This window comes from Podarcis cretensis, assembly GCF_951804945.1.
Source record: "Podarcis cretensis genome assembly, chromosome: 4".
Classification (NCBI taxonomy): domain Eukaryota; kingdom Metazoa; phylum Chordata; class Lepidosauria; order Squamata; family Lacertidae; genus Podarcis; species Podarcis cretensis.
In genome coordinates this window covers 57,319,363-57,342,570 of record NC_137173.1, presented here as the reverse complement: position 1 = coordinate 57,342,570, position 23,208 = coordinate 57,319,363, and the positions used below count along the sequence as shown (strand labels likewise).

General features: G+C 40.4%; 1 protein-coding gene across 1 annotated transcript; it reads left to right on the top strand.

The window, feature by feature from the left end:
• Window positions 1-217: 217 nt before the first annotated feature.
• TMPRSS3 (transmembrane serine protease 3) lies at window positions 218-22,614 on the top strand. Its single transcript, XM_079974641.1, has 12 exons — window positions 218-685; window positions 3,377-3,521; window positions 4,009-4,116; window positions 5,721-5,837; window positions 7,854-7,977; window positions 9,161-9,286; window positions 14,029-14,072; window positions 14,912-15,077; window positions 16,637-16,806; window positions 19,723-19,865; window positions 20,428-20,580; window positions 21,530-22,614. Exons 1-12 carry the CDS (start codon window positions 683-685, stop codon window positions 21,554-21,556), a joined length of 1,326 nt encoding a protein of 441 aa, XP_079830767.1. The 5' UTR covers window positions 218-682; the 3' UTR covers window positions 21,557-22,614.
• The last annotated feature ends 594 nt before the right edge of the window (window positions 22,615-23,208 follow it).

The following is a 23,208-nucleotide window of genomic DNA, read 5'->3' as shown; positions in this document are numbered from 1 at the left end:
CTAATGTCTCTAGGAAAGTATATAGTTGGAGTACCAGCCCCAGATGGTGAAAAACACTCAAATTTTTTTCCATCATCCGATTATCTAGAAGTATCATCAAAGTACTGAAGTAGCAAGGAGCATCAAGTCTTCAAGTAGCAGAAAACTGTTTTCACTTGTCATGCCATATCTCGGAAATATCTGTTGGTTCAATGTGTATGACAAATTAAATAACTGCCACTGCTATCTTTCAAGTATTCCTGGAAGAACATCTCTTCTCTGTTACTGAAATGTTATTTTATTTAGGGATCATCTTATAAGATGTGCTTTGCTCCACCACAAGCAGGATCCTTTGAATTAATGAAGACAACCTGTCCCAGCCAAATAACCAGTTTCTTCTGTTTTGCCTGAAAAGAAAAGGCAAGCGTACATGGTCAGAGATTATTGCCTTATACTTCCACGTTACTGATTACAGTTAATTAAAACGATTGCTGCTTTTTTACCTTCCTGGTCCTTGGAACGATGCCATTCTAGGCTACCTGATACCTTTGGACAGGTTGAATTACACTGACGCCAGTAATAATGTCATCTGCTACAATGAATCAGCTAGTGATTCCGGATGAAAATATCTGCAGAGAGGATGGCAGGCTTTCTAGCTGGCTAAGCTTTATAATGAACAGAGAAAGCAGTTGGTCTTGCAACAATGGTAAGTGGATCCCTAGCGGAGGGCAAACATTTCTCTCCTCTTTCTCTATCACATCCCATACTTTGAAGAGCTGTTTCTTTTAGAGTTGTTGGTTCTCAAGAACGAGGCAGGAGCGAAGCTGTAATGGGAATTGTAGGGGTGTAAGAACTCATCCATCTCAAGTGCTCATGCACAGGAGCGGTTCCTAGTGACTGTACTGTGTTGGTGCAATCGTTAAACTACATCCTGCGCTCCATGGGTGAGGAGCCGGTAGCAACCCATCAGCCCAGGTCATCATAGCTACTGGTCAGCGATGATGTGAGTTATAGTTAGGGATGGGCAAATATGCCAATTTTGACTTATCTCAGTTCTCCCTTTCCCCCAATCATTTTGCCAGGTGTCAGAGGATCCAACCCCATCCCACCCAGCAGGTTGCCAGGAATTGATAAGAGAAGGGAAGTTCTTACCAATGCTTTTTATTCCATGTTCACAGAGAGAGGCTTAGAATTGCAGTCTCTTGGAGTAATGGTGTTGCTCCGAGTGAAATCCCACCCCCTCCATCGCTCCCACTTCCTCATGAGTCATCGCTACTGGTGCTGAAAAGGGCCTTTTGCCTTAGACTCTTTGTTCTCCTACTTTCAAGGCCCACTGTGTTCTAGGAGGGGGAGGACTAGAATGCTTTCTAAAGACACTGAGTCCAAAAGCTGTTTCCCCCCCCTCCTCCTCCTTCTCCTCCTCCTCTCCCATTATTTACCAGCTTTCCCCTTCATCAAACCCCTATTGTAATTTTGAACTGTCTCCTTCTCTGGAAGGGTCAGGCTGGGGGGGTCTCTACCACTCCTCCTCTGCCCAGTCCCTGACATCTAATAGTTCTCCACATTGCCACAGCGGTTTGTGAATTTATTTATTTTTTAAAGTCCTAGTGGAAATTCATAAGGATTTTAGGACAATTCATCCTGGAAACTCTTCTCTACAGTTCCAAAAATAGGGGAGGTGATTATAGATAGTCACTGGTAGGGGAAGGGAATTTGAGAGATGCCAAAAGGCACAGGCCACAATGCAACATCTTCTCCTAATGTCCCAACAGGACTATATGAATATACTTAGATGGAGGAGCATATTGGCATTGTGGTGTCAGGTTCTCCCACCCTCCAGCTTACATCCCACCATCAGACTGCTTGTAGAGAGCTTTCTGGGTGCATGACCAGTGTATGCATGAGGCTTCCTGCACATGTTTGAATGAATGGGCTCAGCCTAGGGAAGACTCTGCTACCATAGTGCCTCTTGCCTCCCATTTGCATTCATTTAGCCCAGGGGTAGCCAATGCAGTGCCCTCGAGATGACTCTAGCTCTCATTAGGTCCAGCTAGCATGGCCACTGATCAGGGATGATGAAAACAGCAGTCCATGTACTTCTGGAAGGCACCATATTGGCTAAACTTGATATAGGCCACATAGGCTGAAGTTAGGCCTGTGTGGAGTCACAAAGCACACCTGATTCTATGTTGGATCACTGTGACTGTTCTCTGTTATCACGACACATTGTGCATGAGGCTAAGTTCTACTTGTTGAGCATTTGGTTTGAGTTAAGGCCAGGAAAATCTTAATTAGTAGTGTATGGATATGTGCCGCAAGAAATATCTATGAGCAACAGCTGACAGGGCTATAGTTTGCTCCTGAATCTTTCTGGGGTGGGCTTTCCAGTTTGATGCAAGCTGTGCTTTCTATGTATGCCTCTCATTGGGAATCATTACAGAGCCTTCCTATGGAAGAGAGAAAACAATCACCACCAAATTAGACCATAAATAGTTGTTACAACGAACACTTCACTCTTCCTTCCACTATAATGTCTACCAGGAATGCCAGGATGAAAGGTTCTTTTGTTGAATTTAAAAGGCTCAGTGAGTCAGATGAGAGGATTCTGTGTGCATTCCTAATTTAAATGGGTTGTTTACAGATGCATTAAGGCACGAGGAAAGATCTTTGGCTTTTAATGGAGTACGGTAATTTGTGTGACTCTTTTTGGGAGTCAAATTAATGACAGTGTAGCAATAGCGAAAGACAGAGTAGAGCAACACTTTAAGTCCTTGAAGTTCATCGACCAATGTTTTCTAGCCAAGGGCCAAACTTGGCTGATGTTCTGAACTCTAAAATCAAGACAGCTGGGATTTGGAAAGATTCTGTAAGATGTTGGCAACGCATCGCATTGTATCTAATAGCATGCACCGCTTTTCATAATCAGTATTTTTATCCCCCATATTACAGATTGTGGGTGGGGGCTAAGGTTGAGTGAGTGTGGCTCACCAAGCATCACCCAGTGAGTTCATTCATGGCAGAGGCGAGATTCTGACCTTGATGATTCATAGTTTAGGGCAAAACTAGACATTAGCTAGATATGTGGCATGAAGCTATGTATCAAGTTTTTTCTTACTAAATTACAGGCACCAGGAAAGTAGATTGTGTGGAAGTGTGGAGGCTTATCTCTTGCCCCTTCCCAGGGCAATTGGAAATTTCCTTAAATGGTCACATGCAATAAAAGCAAAATGGGTTGTCAATTGACCCTCAGTAACTATATTTTCCTGGAGCAGTGTGAGTACTTGCATCAAGAAGAAAAAACTTCGAAAGTCTTCTTTTGGTAATTGACTTGACCTGAATTTGCATTGTCTAACAGTGTGTGTGTTTGTGCTCTCTCTCTCTCTTTCTGTTGGTTAAGGTTGAAGAAATAGATTCCAGTCCTGGATCCGCTGAAATTGTCTCTGTTGTAGAAGATGAACTGCCAGGATCTGAGCTCTGCTTTTTCTACAAAAGATTGTTCTGCCTGCAACAAGCAAAAATAGATCCCGGTGAAAATGAAAATGGTAGGAATGGAAGAAGTTCTGGGATGGAAATTAGGGGCCCTTTCTTCCCAAACCTCATTTTAACTCCCCAGATTTAGGGAAATCTTAAATGACTTATACCAGAGCTGGGGAGCTGGGGACCCCTCAGATGTTATTGAGTTCCAGCTTCCATTAGCCCTGGCTAACATGATTAAGGGTGGGAGTTGGAATCCAAGAAAACATGCCCAGATCCATATTTATTCTGGAAGGTATGACAGCGGTACGGAAATCTGCCCCCATGTTGTCCTTTTCTGGGTCCAAAAGGACCTGTGTGTCAGCACTCGCACATCAATTGGACACACCTAAAATGGTTGCTGCCTGTATATATAATGCAGGGCATCAGAATATCAAATAGCACATCAAAGAATGAATGCAGCTGATGCTATTTTTATTAAATATAATTAGTGCAAAACTTAATGTTGTATGTCCTGTTCAGAGGTTGTTGTTTCTTGCTTTTTTATTACTCCAGGAGAGATCTCAACACCTCCGTGCCATGGTTTAATTCCACTCGGGCAGCTTCCACTTATCCTTGCCTTATTACTCACTGTAATCATAGCAGTTGCCATTGGCCTGGGAGGTGAGTACCAAATAACTTATTTATTAGGTTCTCAACTAACCATTCAAGAGTCTGCATTTTTTATGAGTCTCCTGCTGAGAATAGGATGCTGCCAAAGGTTGCCTATTGATTTTAAACACATACACACACACACTTTAACTCCTCAGCATGAGATCTATAAAACAGAGCTGGTATTTAATAAAGTCATTGCCATAATCAACAGAATGCACGCTGCCAGAACATATCAGTTAGGACCAACTCACATGATTACTTCCAGTGTACTGAGATTGACCTCTAGCTGCCTGTGCAACATGGTGACTGGGTTCAGACCTGTGGTGCATGTGGAACTCTGGGATGCAGCATTCATGTGGTAAAGGTAAAGGACCCCTGGACAGTTACGTCCAGTCAAAGGCAACTATGGGGTTGCAGCACTCATCTCGCTTTCAGGTTGAGAGAGCCAGCATTTGTCCACAGACAGCTTTCCAGGTCATGCGGCCAGCATGACTAAACTGCTTCTGGCACAATGAAACACTGTGATAGAAGCCAGAGTGCATGGAAATGCCGTTTACCTTCCTGCCGCAGCAGTACCGATTTATCTACTGGGGTGCTTTCGAACTGCCAGGTTGGCAGGAGCTGGGACAGAGGAACGGGAGCTCACCTCATCGCGGGGATTTGAACCACTGACCTTCCAATTAGTAAGCCCAAGAGGCTCATGTGGTGCATGGAGCTCTGCAGACCAGGCATCAATTCCTTTCTGTTTGCATCATCAGGACAGCTGCATGAATGTGATGGCAATTTGAACCTGGACACTTTTAACATTTCAGACCAGAATCCTCTTGGTCTTGGAAATCAGGTGGTCCAGCACAGCCAATCACGTGCCATTATCTGCTGTTCAACCAAGTCTGAGAAATACGGGGTGGTATTCAGAGCAGAGCCATAGAAATGAATGAGCATGGCTAAGTTTCATCTCATGCCACAAATGATGGAGGTGTCTCCACCATTACTCCTGAGCCCCCCCCCCCCATACATCCTTCACAGCTTGCCCTAGGCCTTCTAAACTAAACTGTCACTCTCAAGTGCAGTGATCAGGTGAGGAAACTGTTCGATCACTAACGTTGATGTAAATTTCAGCTGCCAGTCAGGCTGGCTTCTGTATTTGGGGCAGTATGACAATGCTATCTTGTCTTAGGTAGGGTTGCCATACAGGGTTACGGCATTCAGAAAGAATGCCCAGGCAGAAATCACTGAAACGTCTGGGGAAACCCTGGCATATGGCAACCCATGTCAGAAGTCAAAATATTGGTGAATTTTCTTTAAAATAGCTCAAAAACTTCACTTTTAAAAGATTTAGCCAAAAAAGGTCAACAACTCTGAGCAAAACTAACAACTTTTGTGTCCGGAATGTTACTTTTTGAAATATGGCAACCCTATCTTAGGTCTGTAATTCACAAATTCCCTTTCAAACCTTCTTTCAGCATGTTTATCTAAAGGAATATATCTTAACCTCTTTGAGGCTTTGCTACAATTAAGTGGTATATAAATTAATAATTATCATAATCATAATATTGCTGCCAAGCCAAGGATATGCCGTATTAACTTGATATGATTTCCTTTCATCCTGTCAGTTTACTTCAACTGCATTGGGGGATTTCGGTGCAGGTCGTCCTTCAGATGTATTGACCAAACAGCAAGATGTGATGGAGTCTTCAACTGTAGAGATGGAGAGGATGAGTATAGATGTGGTAACTTTGATTTGATTCTGGGTTACACATGCTACTTCCCCTCAAAACTTAGTTTTTATATTTTTTGTTAAAAACCAAATCCAAGCTCTGTTTGAAACATTCCATTCAATATTCCCAAACAAAACATGGTTGACCATTGTTTGCTGCATTCTTTTTGCATGAACAGAAGTTACTATTGTTACCTTTCAATACGGCAGGACACTGAGGGCAATTTCTAGGTCAAGAGCACTCATGATCACATGTAGAGAAACAGAAATTATGCGGAATGGCAGAATGGCTGTGCCACAAATAAATGTGTTATTCCTTGGGTAGGGATGGATGAATCCGACAATTTTTGTTTCTCTTACTTTTCTCATTTTTTCCCAATCTTAAATCCAATTCTCCACACTTCCACAGCAGTTTGCAGATTTTTTAAAAATAATCATTGAAATTTGTCAGCATTTCAGTGCACATTTCTCCTAATACATTTTTGTATGTAGTTTCCCCTATTGTAATGTATTTTTGCATGTTATTTTCACTAATGCATTTTTATATGCAGTTTTCCATAATATAGGCAGTTGTATACACATCATTTGGAGAACAGCATTGCAAAATTGGGAGAGGTGCAAATTTAGAGGAATGGCTGTGTTTTGGTTCACGTACTGGTTCAAGAAGTGCGAGTTATGTATTTTCTCATTAAAAATCACAGGGGGGTGGACTTGATGAACTTTGGGGTCCTTTCCAACTTTACAAGTCTGTGGCTGTATGATATGATTCTATGAAAAAGTAAAGAAAATTGAATTTATCTCCCATCTCTATCTTTGGGCTTCTCCAGATTATTGAGCACACAAAGATTTGCTCGTACAAAGATTACGCAGAAGTCATATGATGACTATGCTTTATTGAACATTCATGCTGAATTGCTTGAGGGGAAGTTATACTACAATAAGCATCCATCCTGATTTCCTTGCGGTTAAATCGTTTCCTTTCAACCAGTCATTTATCCCAAACTTTTTAGTGTGGCTCCCTATCAGTTTCCCAGCCACAAAAGTCCTTTGTGCTTTTTTTAAAAAAAATCAGATTTGTTTTGACAGTGAACTTAAATCCATTTTAATGACACAGACTTATACCCCAGTATGTGATTGAATCCCATCGACAAATTCTGGAGGCAACCTTTAAGGCACCACAATACGGCACATTTTTTTTTTTTTTGGCTGCGAGAGGCTGACATGGCTACCTCTCTAGAACAATGTTTCCCAAACTTACCATAATTGCATAAGCTTTTGAGAGTTTAGTCTTACAACCGTATCCATTCTCAGGTGAAGATACTTTGAGAGTAGTTTTAATAGTATTGTTTTTTGTAAACTAGAGCAAATTCTGCTGTTTACCCTTCAAAAACTCTTTGCCTGCTCCTGAGGGCACGTGTACCATATTTTGGAAAGCACTCCAAGTGCAGAGTATGAGCAGAGCAGGCGTGCCAACTTGAATAAATATTGGGAGAGCCAGGTAAGGCCTGTCCCGCATAATCGATCACATGATGTGGCGTGCACATACCATTTAAATGGCAATGCCCATCAAAAAAAATTTTGGGGTGTGTGTGAAGGGACCTTGACCCCTAGGATTTGGCTTCTATGGAACAGAGTAAGGGGGGGGGAGATCTCAACCTTCATGGGTTTTCAAGATAGCATTTTTTTATTTTACATTCATAACCTATTTTGTTATAAAGCCCTGTTTAGGGAAGTTTTTAATGACTGATGTTTTAATGTATTTTTAATCTCCTGTTGGAAGCCACCCAGAGTGGCTGGGGAAACCCAGCCAGATGGGTGGAGTATAAGTAAATAATAATAATAATAATAATAATAATAATAATAATAATAATAATAATACCTTTATTGCATGAAATAGGAACAAATGCACAAAAACCAATGCCAAAATTCATCGGATCTCGAGAGATACAGTACATTAGTAAACTGATTCAGTCACAGCATTTGCTTATTAGCTATTTACAGCCTTTCTCTGTATCTCTGTATCTCACAGTCAGACTGAGTGGCAAGAAGGCTGTGTTGCAAGTGTTTGCTTACGGAGCCTGGAGGACTGTGTGTTCAGAAAACTGGCAAGAAACCTATGGAAGAGTTACATGTAAATACTTAGGTATCTCAAGGTACTGCATAGGAAATGAACATGGAAATGAAGGATTTGTATGTCAAACTGTTGCTTGCTTTAAAAGGGAAGTCCCTCTCATTACACCTGGCTTTCTGAAATACAACCCAGGTGCTAAAAACCAAGGTGGTTTCTGCAGCAAAGTGCTGATTATTTTTTATTTTTGCAGAAAGTGCATATTTACTACAAAACACTATTAATCATTAAAGCCCCTGGAAATATAACTTTGTGTTATGTGATTAGCATACAAATGTAAACAAACAAATTGGATTAACAGTACTTCGCCAAGTACTGCTGTCAAGTTGCTGTCTCTGTGTCACCTGCTTTTGACACAGGATGGCACAGGAGACTTATTGCGACTCTATGTTTCATTTACAAATGTAAAGGTAGAGTCAAAGGGGAGGCAAGTAGCAAACAGCCCTAAAACCAGCAGGCCTGCTACCCTATGTCAGTTCCACATTTCCAACACAAGGGGCCTTCAGCCAACTTTGAGCTCGCTCTCTGATTCCATCCCTTCAGATAGTGCAAACTATTTTTTCATTCACGCACACAAACACCCCGGCTGGAGGGTGGCAAGCAACAAAGCAGAGATGGGCAACCTGCAGTTCTCCAGATATTGTTGGACTCTAGTTAGCATGGTGAATGGTCAGAGATGATGGGTGCTATAGTCCAATAATATCTGGAGGGCAACATGTTGTTCACTCCTGGTTGACTGATATCTCATTCAGATACAGAGATCCCCAATTATGTCCAAAACATTAACTCCCTCTTGAGGAAATGCCAAACTCTAATTCTGGGCTATACTCAAGCAATATGAGCAAGAAGGTTGGCCTCAGGTTGGCATGTTCTGACGACAGTCAGCAGCTGGATAGGATACCACCAGGGAACCACGTGTATGTTGCTTTGGGTTCCATGATGAGAGAAAGGCAGCATATAAATGTGAATGGATAAGTAAAACAACAGCAGGATGATACATCAGAAGCCACAGTGGGATTTTAGTGTGTGTTCATTGATTATCCATTAGTTTAATACAGGGTTTCCTTAAAACTATTTGCAATATTTCCATAAAAAAACTTTATAGCAAGCCACCTAACATTTGCAAGCCAGGTAGGCTAGCCATGTGATAGAAGAAGTAAATGTTCAGAATGTTGCTGAATTTTCAAGGCAATTCCTGTTATTTACAGCTTTGTGAGTTCGAGGGCCTACCCAGTGACTGCTATTGAAGAAGCATTTCAGAGGCATTTTGTTGCTGCAGATCATTGGTTGTCAGCCGATCAGCTGACATCTCCACAGAACACCACATCCTTGCGGTATGTCTCAGATGCTAAATTACAGAAAGATACGTACATGAATTTTAAAATATAAACTCTTCCCACCCAATCCTGCTGGTAGGTCTGGACTGCAGTACACACCATCTTATACCCTTATACCCATGCAGTACACACCATCTTATACCCTTAGACCCATGGCAGAGCCTTTTCAGTGGTGATTCCCCAGTGGTGAAATGCCCTCCCTTTTGAGGTGCAGCTGTCTCTGTAATTATTCAGGAAGTATTGGAAAACATCCGTGTTTGCCCAGGCATTTGGTGGCTGAAGAATACTGTTCCAGTCTTACCACCTTGCCAATAGGAGGGAAAATGGGTCCCTTTTTCTTTCTTTTGTTTGGGGGTGGGGGAAAGGAAAAGGGGGCCTGTTTGTTCCTCCCCACCCCAGCTTACCAGGCAGGCACACTGACTTGGGAAAGTGACTGGGGGGGGGGGCTGACATCATGTCTAGGTGTCACGCAGCAGCCTGGCTTCCATGGCCAGGGGTTTCTTGGCTTCCTGCCACCCCCATAGGCCAGGGGCTGCTTTCCCTCTGCAGCAGGAGAAGGAGGAGCTGCCATGTTGTCGGCTTGCATGACAGCGCCGTGTCGCAAAAGAAAGAAATGGGGACCCATTTTACCCCTTCCCACCAACATCTGGCGTGTGTGTGTGTGTGTGTGTGTGTGTGTGTGTGTGTGTAAGAGTGAACAACCAGTGCAGCAATGGGGGAGGGTGGGAAGGGAAAGAAAAGTGCACAGGACCCCTGGAGCCCCCCCTCAAAACCATTGCCTCATAGCAATACAAAGGAAGGGTGCTTTATTTATTTATTTATTTAATTCTGTTTACAAATCGCTTCTTATAAAAAAAATCAAAGCAATCTCATATCTTTAAATATCAGCAAAAAATACCACCAATGATACTATGTCATATATGAAAACATTTAGAACAGTTTAAATAAAAATGAAAAGGCAACAGAAGCTGGAAGAATACTTTTAAGAATGGGCTCCTTTTTTCTTTCTTTTAGACTTTTTTTTTTTTTATAATAATTTTTATTAATTTCCACACATATAATAAAGAACGATATAAAACAGTATCACATCATACTCATCGGTTCTTACCCTTCTTTCTTTGACTTCCCCATACCTCCCCATCCCTGCATCCTTGTTTAATAATTCTTTAGCAACCCTTAAGTCCATTGTCTTAGTTCCCTTTCGTAAAAGTTTCTTAAGTTTTTTTGTTTACTGCTGCAATTCTTTACTTCTTACCCCCTGACATCCTAACATTCCTCAATTTTGCAATTATTTTTAAGATATATTTTGAAGTTCTTCCAGTCCTCTTCCATTGTCTCTTTCCCCTGGTCCCGGATTCTGCCCGTCATCTCGGCCAGTCCCATAAAGTCAATCACCTTTGTTTGCCATTCTTCCAGAGTAGGTAGTTCTTGCGTCTTCCAATACTTTGCCAGTAGAATTCTTGCTGCTGTAGTGGCATACATAAAGAAAGTCCTATCCTTCCTTGACACCGCTTGGCCCACCATGCCCAAGAGGAAAGCCTCTGGTTTCTTAGGAAAAGTCCACTTAAGGACCTTCTTAATTTCATTATAGATCATTTCCCAGAAAGCTTTAACCTTTGGGCAGGTCCACCAAAGGTGGTAGAAAGTGCCTTCAGTCTCATTACATTTCCAACACTTATTATTAGGCAAATGATAAATTTTTGCAAGCTTGACTGGGGTCATGTACCACCGGTAGATCATTTTCATAATATTTTCTCTTAATGCATTACATGCAGTAAATTTAATACCGGTGGTCCATAACTGTTCCCAGTCAGCAAACATAATATCATGACCGATATCTTGTGCCCATTTAATCATAGCTGATTTCACCGTTTCATCCTGTGTATTCCATTTTAGCAGCAAGTTATACATTTTTGATAAGTTCTTAGTATTGGGTTCCAACAATTCTGTTTCTAATTTTGACTTCTCTTTCTGAAATCCTATTTTCCTGTCCTGTTTAAACGTCTCATTTATTTGATGGTAGTGCAACCAATCTCGGACCTTAGGCTTTAGTTTCTCATAACTCTGAAGTTTCACCCTTTCACCATCGTATTCTAAGATCTCATGATATTTTGGCCATTTAGAATCCATATTAAGCTTTTTTACTTCCCTAGCTTCCATTGGTGACACCCACCTAGGGGTTTTACTTTCCAACAAATCTTTGTATCTAATCCAAACGTTATACAATGCTTTCCTTACAATATGGTTTTTAAAGCTTTTATACACCTTTACCTTGTCGTACCATAAGTATGCATGCCAACCAAAACTATTATCGTACCCTTCCAGATCCAAAATGTCAGTATTCTCAAGAAGTAGCCAGTGTTTCAACCAGCAGAAAGCTGCTGATTCATAATAAAGTCTTAAGTCCGGCAGGGCAAACCCCCCTCTATCCTTTGCGTCAGTTAAAATCTTAAATTTAATTCTGGGCTTTTTGCCCTGCCAGACAAATTTTGATATATCTTTCTGCCACTTCTTGAAGCATTCCATCTTGTCCACAATCTGCAACGTCTGGAATAAAAACAACATTCTAGGCAATACATTCATCTTAATAGTAGCGATTCGGCCTAGCAAGGAAAGTTTCAGCCTTGACCATATTTCCAGATCTTTTTTAACTTCTGACCAACATTTTTCATAATTGTCCTTAAATAAGTTCACATTCTTGGATGTTAAGTTTACCCCCAGGTATTTTACCCTTTTTGTTATCTCCAAGCCTGTTTCATTCTGAAAACTCTCTCTTTCTTCCATTGTTAAATTTTTTTCCAACACTTTCGTTTTTTGTCTATTCAATTTAAAACCTGCTACTCGACCAAATATATCAATTAATTCTAATACTCTTTTAGTACTAGTATCTGGCTGTTGCAAAGTCAATACTAGATCATCTGCAAATGCTCTTAATTTATAATGTCTAACTCCGACCTGAACACCTTTAACCAACTGGTCCTTTCTAATCATGTTTAACAATACCTCCAGGACTGATATAAAAAGCAAAGGGGATATTGGGCAACCCTGTCGTGTACCTTTTTCTATAGGTATTTCTTCTGTTACCACATTATTTACAATTAATTTGGCCTTTTGTTGAGAATATATTGCACCTATACCGTTTTCAAAACCTTGGCCTACCCCCATCCCTTGGAGATTCTTTTTCATAAAAGTCCAACAAATGTTGTCAAAGGCTTTCTCCGCATCCACAAAAAATCAAAACTGCTTTCCTATTAATGTCAACATCCAGCAGCTCCAAAATATCTATAATGTTTCTCACATTGTCTGACATATGTCTACCTGGGAGAAAGCCTGTTTGGTCCTTATGAATCTCTTCTGCTAAAACTCTTTTCAATCTTTTTGCCAAAATGTCTGCAAAAATTTTGTAATCCACATTGAGTAAAGATATAGGGCGGTAGTTTTTAACCTGGTTCTTCTCAGTCTCTGTTTTCGGTATAAGTGAGATGAAAGCCTCTTTCCACGATTCAGGTGCCTTTTTCCCCTTCAAAATTTCATTGCAAACTTCCTTCAATGGTTGTGTCAGCCATTCTTTCAACATTTTGTAGTATTTGGCCGTCAGGCCATCTGGTCCTGGTGATTTTCCCAATTTCATATTTTGAATGGCACCCTCTATTTCTTGTTCTGTTATTTCCTCATTTAAGATCCTTTTACTTTGTTCTGAGATTTTTGGTAAACCGTATTTTCTGATGAATTCTTCTATTTCTTGCTCGTTGATTGGCCCTTGTGCATACAATTTCTTAAAAAAGCTTTGAAAACAATTGTTGATCTCATTGGGTTTATGGATAATTTTTCCATCCATTTCTAAACTTGTTACAGTGTTCATTTTCTGCCTTTTTTTCAATTGCCATGACAGAAGTTTCCCACATTTATCCGCTGATTCAAAAGTTCTTTGTCTCATTTGCCTTATCTTCCATTCTATTTGTTGGTTCATAAGCTCCATGTACTGCATCTGATAGAACTTTATTTCTCTCAAAATCTCATGGGATTTAGGTTTAGACCTCAACTTCTTCTCTCCTTCTTTTATTTTTTCTAAAATTTTTTCCTTCTTCTCATTTTGTTGCTTCCTCTTAATAGAATTTTGTTGAATTAGGAAACCTCGCATCACGGCTTTACTTGCGTCCCAAATTATTCTTTTTTCCACATCTGTTTTCCTGTTGATCTCAAAGTAATCTTTTAATGTTTTAAGGGCCTTCTTGTGGATCTCTTCATCCTTAAATAGGGTGTCATTCATTCTCCATCTAAAGGATCCAGTTGTTGTTAGTTTCATCTCCATCTTCACCGCATTATGGTCGGAGCACGTTTTTGGACATATTTCTACTTTTTTTGTTCTTGGCGCCAGACTACTAGAAATCCAGATTTGGTCTATTCTTGTCCATGTCATTTTTGCTTCAGAGAAGAAGGTTCCCTCTCTCTCTAGAGGATTCTTTATTCTCCAAATATCAATCAAGTCCATTGTTTCAGTCATTTCGAAAAAGATCTTTGGTAGTCTCCCTTCTTTTGAAATCACTTGTCTCTGTGCTTTATCCATGTTTGTTGAGACAACTCCATTCATGTCTCCCATCATTAGGATTTTATAGTCTAAAAAGTCAACTAATGTCTTTTAGACTTAACACATTGAACCTCAATTTAATTTGATGGATGAAGTGGAAAGAGAGGTAGCAAGCATTCAGGTCTATCACTTTGTCTTCTTTTCATTTCAGAGAAGAGTGTGCCTCAGGCTATGTGATCATCCTAAAATGTTTGGGTAAGCGCTTTGAAAAACAGCAGAATGTAACATCAGTTTCACAACAAGAATTGTGGGAGAATGTGCAAGCTAAAAGTTCATTTGTGCAAGTTGAAATATGCAAGTTGAGAGCATGGTAGTGGCTCTAATTCATTTCCAGGGGTCAAATCATGTACAGGAGACCTTTCAGTGGGTGAAATTTGACAGCAATTCTCAGAAGTATCTCCTTTCTGTAAATAAAAATTTAGCAACTAGGAGAGAAAACTTATACAAGCGAGAACTGGCAGATGAGTTAGAGAAAAAGAGAGAGTGATTTGGGAACACCCCCAAAGTAAGACAATATATTTCTCATGAATATTCTTATGTGTCTCTCTGAGTTAAGCATGACTTAAATTCAAGAACTGGGTCTTTAAAATATATGTGCACAGAGACATAGCTAGGAGTTAGCGAGAACAGACCCTGCTAGAGGCTCAGGCCTGGGTTTGTTTATTTTTTATCACAAAAAAATCACCTATTGGACTATAGAGTGTATGAAGTATTTGTGTGTAGTGATGCACCAACACTGTCACGGTGAGATCAAACACAGGAGACGTTTCCCATCCTCCTCACACTGCAGCACAAAGGTGTGTGAATTTTTTGCCCTTCCTCCTCACCTCATCCTCACTCCAGACACTTCAAGTACTTGTGTAAAATATAGTACTTTCTAACGTGGCTGTTGTGCTAAAGGGCCTTTTCCCCAGGAGGGGCACCAATACAGCTCCTTGCACAAGGGACCCTAGGTACACCTCTGTATGTACAGCTTGTCCAGATAAGGATTCCTCACTAGTGATTCCAGTGACGCTACTTTTCCTTTTCTACAGCGTGTGGTGCTCGGTCCAGGTATGCCCCCCGTATAGTGGGAGGAAATGCGTCGATGCCCCAGCAATGGCCATGGCAAGCCAGCCTTCAGTTTCAAGGATATCATTTGTGTGGTGGATCTATCATCACCCCTTGGTGGATTGTAACAGCAGCCCACTGTGTTTATGAGTAAGTGCCTTGTCTCGTTCACCATGTTTTTGCACCACAGACACCTATTGTGGTGGTTGTTCCCGACCAATTGTTGATCCCTATCCTAGCTGGGCCACAGTTGTGAAGTAAGTGTCCTGCCCACATAGTGGCCAGGTTTTAAAATGACGCACCAGTGCCAGGGAGTGAAGCCGTAGTAACGTTTCTCACATGTGGCAGCTAGACTGGTGACTGGGAGTGGCCACTGAGACCATATAACACCGGTCCTGAAAAACCTACATTGGCTCCCAGTACTTTTCCAAGCACAATTCAAAGTGTTGGTGCTGACCTGTAAAGCCCTAAACGGCCTCGGTCCTGTATACCTGAAGGAGCGTCTCCACCCCCATCGTTCAGCCCGGACACTGAGATCCAGCACCAAGGGCCTCCTGGCGGTTCCCTCACTGTGAGATATGAGGTTACGGGGAACCAGGCAGAGGGCCTTCTTGGTGATGGTGCCTGCCCTGTGGAACGCTCTCCCGTCATATGTCAAGGAAATAAACAACTATCTGGCTTTTAGAAGACATCTGAAGGCAGCTCTGTTTCGGGAAGTTTTTAATGTTTGATGTTTTATTGTGCTTTTAATGTTCTGTTGGGAGCTGCCCAGAGTGGCTGGGGAAACCCAAACAGATGGGTGGGGTATAAATAATTTATTATTATTATTATTATTAGTCACTACTGAGATGTGTAAAGGGCACAATACTATGCTAGGAAAAAGAAGGGCAATTTCTTGACACAGGAAGGTCATGAAAAATCAGTTTTAGCTTCTGCAATAAGAGATGCGGTTAAATATGAACAGGTACAGATGTTAGGGCCTGGGGAGAAATTAATTTCAGTTCACATTTTCATGAGGTTTTTTACAGCAAGGTTCAAAAATTTCTGCAGAAATGTGGAGAACTGAATTCAAGATTGGAAAAATGAGAAACTGAGAGAACTGAAATGGTCAGATCCTTCCAACCTAGTAATGGTACACACTGAGGAACACCTTTAAAAAGACTAAAATAAAATAAAAAGCACTATCAATGAAGGATTGCAACAACAAATTCCTCAGGAAGCAGACTGCAGAGGATTACAGGTGCAGCACTGACCAAATTAATGTCAATAGGTGGATTGGATGCATCATTAGAAGGAAAAAAATGAAATCAGCAGGGTACTACTACAACTACTACTACTTTATAGCCTGCCTTTTCCCCTGACATGGACTCAAGGCATTTTACAGATAAAAACAAGAATAAATGTTTTACTGGCAAGCTGGGCATTAGAAACTGATTTATTAAATATTTGATACTAATAAGCATTGGTTTCAGATCTGAAATTAATCATGGCTGAACACTGATGAGTATAAAAAAATCCTAACAAGCTGCTATAATTATACATGATTTCTGGAAATATGAATCTTAGTGTAATTCTGTCATTGCTGGAAATGACTTCTTGTGCCAGAATGGATTTAGCACTGAGGCCAAAAATGTGTCATACAGGTTTGGCAAATGATTTTAAATGTTGGAAGCCACTAAACCTTTCTCTTTCTAATGTCTTTGTTTCAGTTTGTACTTCCCAAGAGCTTGGAGTGTGTATGCGGGCTTTGTAATACTGGAAGAAGGCCCTGCTAATCCATATTTAGTGGACAAAATTATATACCATAAAAATTATAAACCCAAAACAATGAAGAATGATATAGCATTGATTAGGCTGGCCAAACCACTTGCACTAAATGGTAATTTTGAATCTGTTGCTATTTCTTTCTCTTTCCCCTCTTGTTCCGCATTTAAACTTAGAATTAATTACTACTGTCACTAAAAATATAATATTAATCTGTGGTAATCTGAATCAAGAACCAGCAGTCCCACAATGATGCCTAATGGAGATAACAATAATTTCTGATTTTAATTTTTATGTGTCTTTTATTATGTTTGTATAGTTGTAAACTGCATCATTTTTTAAAAAAATCGCTGTGTACATTTTTTTTAATGAATAAGTAAATGATCCGACAATATGAGCCATCCCACATAGCAACCTGATTTACTTGTTTTCTTGGCATGTCAGCAACACTAAAATACACACCCAGGTTTTTTGGAGTGCGAATCCTCTTGCTCTCAGAATAACAAAGACTTCAGGATCTGTGCTGATCCTGAAGTCATCCTTCTATTCGTATGAAGGAATGTGGAACCCTTGCAAGTTAAAAAAAAGCACTCTGCATGTGGATAGGGAGGACTGTAAGCATAAAGAATGCATCCGGTTACCTCAATGAAGAGTGACCAGTTGGTGGTCCATGGACCACAGCAGTTTTATCATACCCACAGTGGTGTCCTCAAAAGGTTGCCCATAATTTTGTTTATAAGGGAAATAAATTGTGTGAACAATGTCATATCTAGTTTGGTCCTAAGTACCAACAGAGTTAAGCAAGAGGCTCTGTAAGAACAGCCCAGCTGGACCAGACTAAAAGTCCATCAAGGCTAATATTCTGCTACCCATAGCAGCCTCTGGGAAGCCCATAAATACAGCATGAACACCATAACCCCCCTCTGCTGGTGTTTCTCCACAACTGGTATTCAGAGATACGTTGTGGCTTAACTTTCCACATGCAAAGTATGTGCTCTGCATTGAGCTACAGCTCTTTCCCCAAATTTGTATTTGCAATCACTGGTAGTTCATCCATGTACTTGGAGTCCTTGTCATGAGGATGGGCTGAACCTCCCAAAGAATACTGGAATGGAGAGCACTTATTTTGACCCATGGGTTTGTTTCCACAAATAGAAAAACCCACAGTATATTTATTTAAAATGCTGAGGAACATATTCCTTGTTCTAGCATAAGCTAATGCACCACAAACAGACCCATTATTTATATGATGAGGTAGAGTGAATAACCCAAAAAGGGGGGGGGAGCAAGCTTGAATGCACACATTTCCAGTATGGTGTTTTTATTTGAGGTGCATTTTCATGGAAATGGAGAACTACAATGCTAGTCTGTATGCTCTATCAAGTTATACAGTAGCAAATTAACTGGATGGTTAGTTCAGATCAATACATGGAACTTCCTCTCTCCCACTCCTTGTTGCCTCTTTAGAGTTGCTTATTGGCCACAATGAATCTTCTGAACAGTCATCAGTTCAGGCTTTGGCTGAATGTCAACGGCTTGACCTCCATAAGTGCAATACAATATAGATGATGGGAGTCAAGGCACATTACGCAATTCTACTGCTGAAGGCATGTCAGGCTGAGTACACACTATATCTTTAAAGCACATACAAAGCATATTTTCCCCCTCAATGAATTCTGGGTACTGTAATTCATTAAGGGTTGCTGGGAATTGTTACCCTGTGTAGGCTAAACTACGAGGACCAAAATCCTTTGAGGAAGAGAATGTGCTTTAGATGTGCTTTAAAGGTGTAGTGTGTATTCAGACTTTGTCTGGACCTGACACTACCTATATTGGGAGGCATAGCTGTCAACTTTTCCCTTTTCTTGCGAGGAATCCTATTCAGAATAAGGGAATTTCCTTTAAAAAAGGGAAACACTGACAGCTATGATTGGAGGCCACTTGGAGACCATATTGAAGTTGCTCTGAAATCTCTGAAGGAAAACTGAGATATATAAACAAGCTCACATGACTATCAAAAATATGTATTATGAAACTGCTAGTTTGGAGAGCAGGTATTTCTTTTTACACAGGTAATATAGAGCCAATTTGTCTTCCTAATTATGGAGAACATTTTCCAGAGGGGAAAATGTGTTGGATATCAGGATGGGGAGCTGCAGAAGAAGGAGGCGAGTATTTTAGCATTTAAATCTAACAATGTATTTTTTGACAACTGAAAATTTGCTATGTGTGAACAATGAATTCAAGAGATACACTTAATAAATACTTTCCCATAAGCAGAAAAATTCCAGTCTGACCAAAATATGGAAATGGAGGTACTACCAGATGTGAAGTAAGGTGTCATGTACAGAGACTTCTCTTCTTCACATCTATCAGCTAGGGGTGAGAAGGAGCCCCACAGTGGTTGATATCCAATAATAGTCAGAATAATGGGTCTACTCTGAATTGGACTAAAATTGGATATTACCCAATAATATTGGCTTGATTGCTTTCAGTGAGACTTAAGCCCAGCTAAGATCTCTACAAAGTCTTAAAGAATTTCTGGGTAGATTTGGGAATTCCTTAATATTAAAAAAAAAATGTATAGGATTGAACAAATGTTTCAACTACAGTGGAACCTTGGTTTTCGAACGGAATCCGTTCTCGAAGACCGTTCAACTTCCAAAATGTTCAAAAACCGAAAACTCAATAGGGAACCCTCAGTACAATAGGGGAACTCAAAATGGAAGCTGCGTGGCACGTTCGGCTTCTGAAAAGCATTTGAAAACCGAAGCAGTTACTTCTGGGCTTTTGGCATTCGAAAGCCGAAACGTTCGACTTCCGAGACGCTAGAAAACCGAGGTTCCACTGTATTTCTAAAGAAAACTAAATGCAGCATTGATTGGCTGGCATTAATAAAATATATGAAATTATAGGAAAGTTTTTTGTTTTTTGTTTTAAATGAATTTAAAAAGTAAGAGCTAATCACTTTTTAAGATGCCATATCTTTGCTATCCCTGAAATGGAGAATTTAACTTCTGTCTTGGAACAGGTGATACATCAGAGATTCTGAAATATGCTGGTGTCCCTTTGATCTCTAACAAAGTGTGCAACCACAGAGAGGTCTATGGGGGAATTGTGGCTTCATCAATGCTCTGCGCAGGTTATTTACAAGGAGGCATAGACACATGTCAGGTAGGGGCATTTCTTAAAGTTGACTGTCTTAACTGAACAATCTGGTGGTGGTGAAGATACCACCAATATCCCAAGATGTAAAGGGCCTTAGAGGCAAAAGCAGCACTTTAAATCGGGCCCAGGAGCAGTCTGGGAGCCAATGAAGATAACAAAGTACTGGCACAATATGCTTATAATGCCCAATTCCAGTTATTAGAAAAACTGGAATGAGTAAGGGAGTAGCTTGCTTGTGGGTATCATACAATGAAGGGCAGGTTAAAAATCTTTTCATCCATTCAATAAAATATAATCCATTTGAGGGAATCAATGAGAAGGGGAGATGGGCATTCATTTGTACTTGCTGAGTGATTTAAATAAAATCCTAAACTTACATCCAGGTACACTGGTTTGCCGAATGACAACCCTCAAAGCAAGTCAAGACATTTGCAGCCTTTCTCCATGGTTCCATTAATTGGTTTTTGAATGACTACTGTAACTTCTGCTAGCTTAAATGTTATTAGCAGCTCTCCCTCCTGTTTCTTTTTGAGATCCAGACAAAAGCTTGTTTTCCTGTCTCTTTCAGGGAGACAGTGGGGGACCATTGGTATGCGAAGATCGGAATACTTGGAAGCTGGTAGGAACAACCAGCTTTGGGGTGGGCTGTGCGGAAGAAAATAAACCAGGGGTCTACAGTCGCATCACCTCATTTCTGGATTGGATACATGAACAAATGGAGGTTTACTTTCCAATAGTTTCTTCTCCCCAGCCTTACCTTGATAGTGGGGTCAAGAGGCTTACCTTATCAATGGTTTCCTTAATTGCAACTTCTTCCCCCTGTTCCATACAAGTGAATGGAGCAAGGGGAGGCGATTTGCATTCCTTTCATGCATTGTATTATGTTGGTCGCAGGAGCAATTGTTAAAATTCAGTGTTTATTAAGGGAGGGTGGGATCCTGGACCCTCAGTCCTAAACTGGGGGCGGGGTGGGGGCAGGGCGGGGGAAGGCGGGGGCAGGGGCAGGGTGGTTAAGTATGGGAAATATACAAAGATTTGGGCCAGCTCAGGAGACTTGAGCACCAACCCTGATAGGAGTGATAGCTTGGTCACACCCTAAGTTTCTTCTGTTTGCCCATAGATAAGATAGAAAACTGGGTAAGAGTTGCAGGGCTGTGTTTAAGCAATTCCTGCTAGGTTTTGCATAGCAACCCTTTCTGAAGCAGGAACACAGATTACACAGAGAGCAGCAGGTATTACTTAATGCTCTTTTAACTGTGACATTTCACATGGTGAGGGAGTGCAGAGTAGTATATTTTGAAGTGCTTGGAGGCTATGAAGCAGCCTGGTATTGCAGTGAAGGAAGCAGAAGAATAGTCTGTCCAATTAAAAAGCAGCATTCCTTTATAGTAAAATAAAAATAAATAAAACCATTTCCAGCTCCCATCATTCTTCACCTGTTGTTTATAACTCTCTCAACCTATCCTAAATACCGACATTAAAAAATTACCATAACATAGTGAGTATATGGCTAAAAGGGCACAGAATAGGTGTCAATTATTATATGTCTTATTTTTCTGCTGTGATTTTGTGTGGATTTTGAAGTAAATTTCATAGCTAAATGCTTTTTTCCTTCCTGAGAAGCAATACTATTGATGTCTCAAATGGTGCCTGCTCATTTGTATTTGTAGAGAGAAGAATGGAAGAGAGGAGGTTAGATCATTACCACATAAACTCTTCAAAATGTTTGTTTGGGACAGAGAGGACAATCAACTTTCATCCTGCACAGTTTTTGCACTTCCTAACAGAAGAACTGCTACAACTATCTTTTGTACTCATCCCTTTAAAACGCACTATGTCACAATGAAGAATATTCATGTATTTTGATGCTGTCACCCGGTTTTCAGGTGTAAGCATGCCTGCATGCCAAGAATCCTTCTCTCCTAACCCACCTATTCCTGGTGAACTGAGATGGAAAGGAAGATTCCAGATCAATAGGCCAGCGAAGTGAAAAGTATGCACAGGTTTACTGGGTTTGCTGCCTGCCTGAAACAAGAAGATACAACCAGGGCAGGAAGGAGGTGCCCACCTCTCAATTGATGGTGGAAATAGTGTACAATGTTAGTTGGGTGCATTGGCACTAAAATACTGATGGATTTTCTTTTGACATTTTTAAATAATAATAATAATCACAAACTGATGTGGAAATGTGAAGAACTGAATTTAAGAAAGAAAGAAAAAGAGAAACATAGAAAAAACAAAACTGGCTGTTTTACCCATCCTTTTTTGAGCAGCTAAAGAGTTCTGATTTTTGGCACCTAAGCAATAGCTGAATGCAACTAGAGTGGGGCAGTGTTTGCCACCAACAAGAACACAAACAAAATCACATTGTCAGCTAGTGCTTGCTCCTTAAATTTGGTTGCATTTCCTGTCTCAAAAATTACAACTGCACTGCTATTTCCCTCCTACATATGTTTAAGAACCCCAGGCTCAAGTCTTTCCTTTCCACATACTGCTCAGCAGATTGGTTCACTGTAAAACTAGGTGGGTGGAAAGGAACAAGGAGCTTGATTTACTTTGAAAAGTCCTCCCCGCTTTTCTTTGAATCCAGCCTAAGAAATTCTGTGAATCAATGCTCTTGATCTTTAACACAGTTATTCTGAGATTTCTAAATTACATATGGTGCCTTGTCAATGCAAAGGCACATTGTAAATAAGCAGATGTGTAATCATCTGATGGTGCTTGATTTATAGCCTTAGATGGCAAAATACTAAACTTAAGGCATGTTGTAAATAAATGAATGAATGAATGAATGAATGAATGAATGAATGAATAAATAAATAAATAAATAAATAAATAAATAAATAAATAAATACATAAATGCAAACCTATCAGTCTGATGGAGCTTGATTTATAATCTTGGAGGGCAATTTTAAAAAACAACAACTACAGGAGCTCTGTTTCTGGGCATTCCATTATGAATGAACATCTTCCTTTTAACTGGGTATTTTGTGCAACCCAAAAATTATTGAACAAGTAGTGATCTAGGTTCACAGAGCATACCCAGGAGAGGAGCCACATTACACAGTTACCAGAGAAAGTCTTTAGGCAATGAAGCAAGCAAGCAAGCAAGCAAAATACATACATACATACATACATACATACATACATACATACATACATACCCATCCTGAAGCATCAAGGCAGGCTGTGATATGTTTAAGGCTGGAATATGAAAATTCGTTCTAAAAATTTAGCTTACAGATGGCACATTTTTTTAATAGTGGGAGAATTGCACATTTATGGGAGAATCCTTACAGAAGCAGCACATGAGAGAAATTAGTGTGGCATGCCCCAGAACGTATGCACT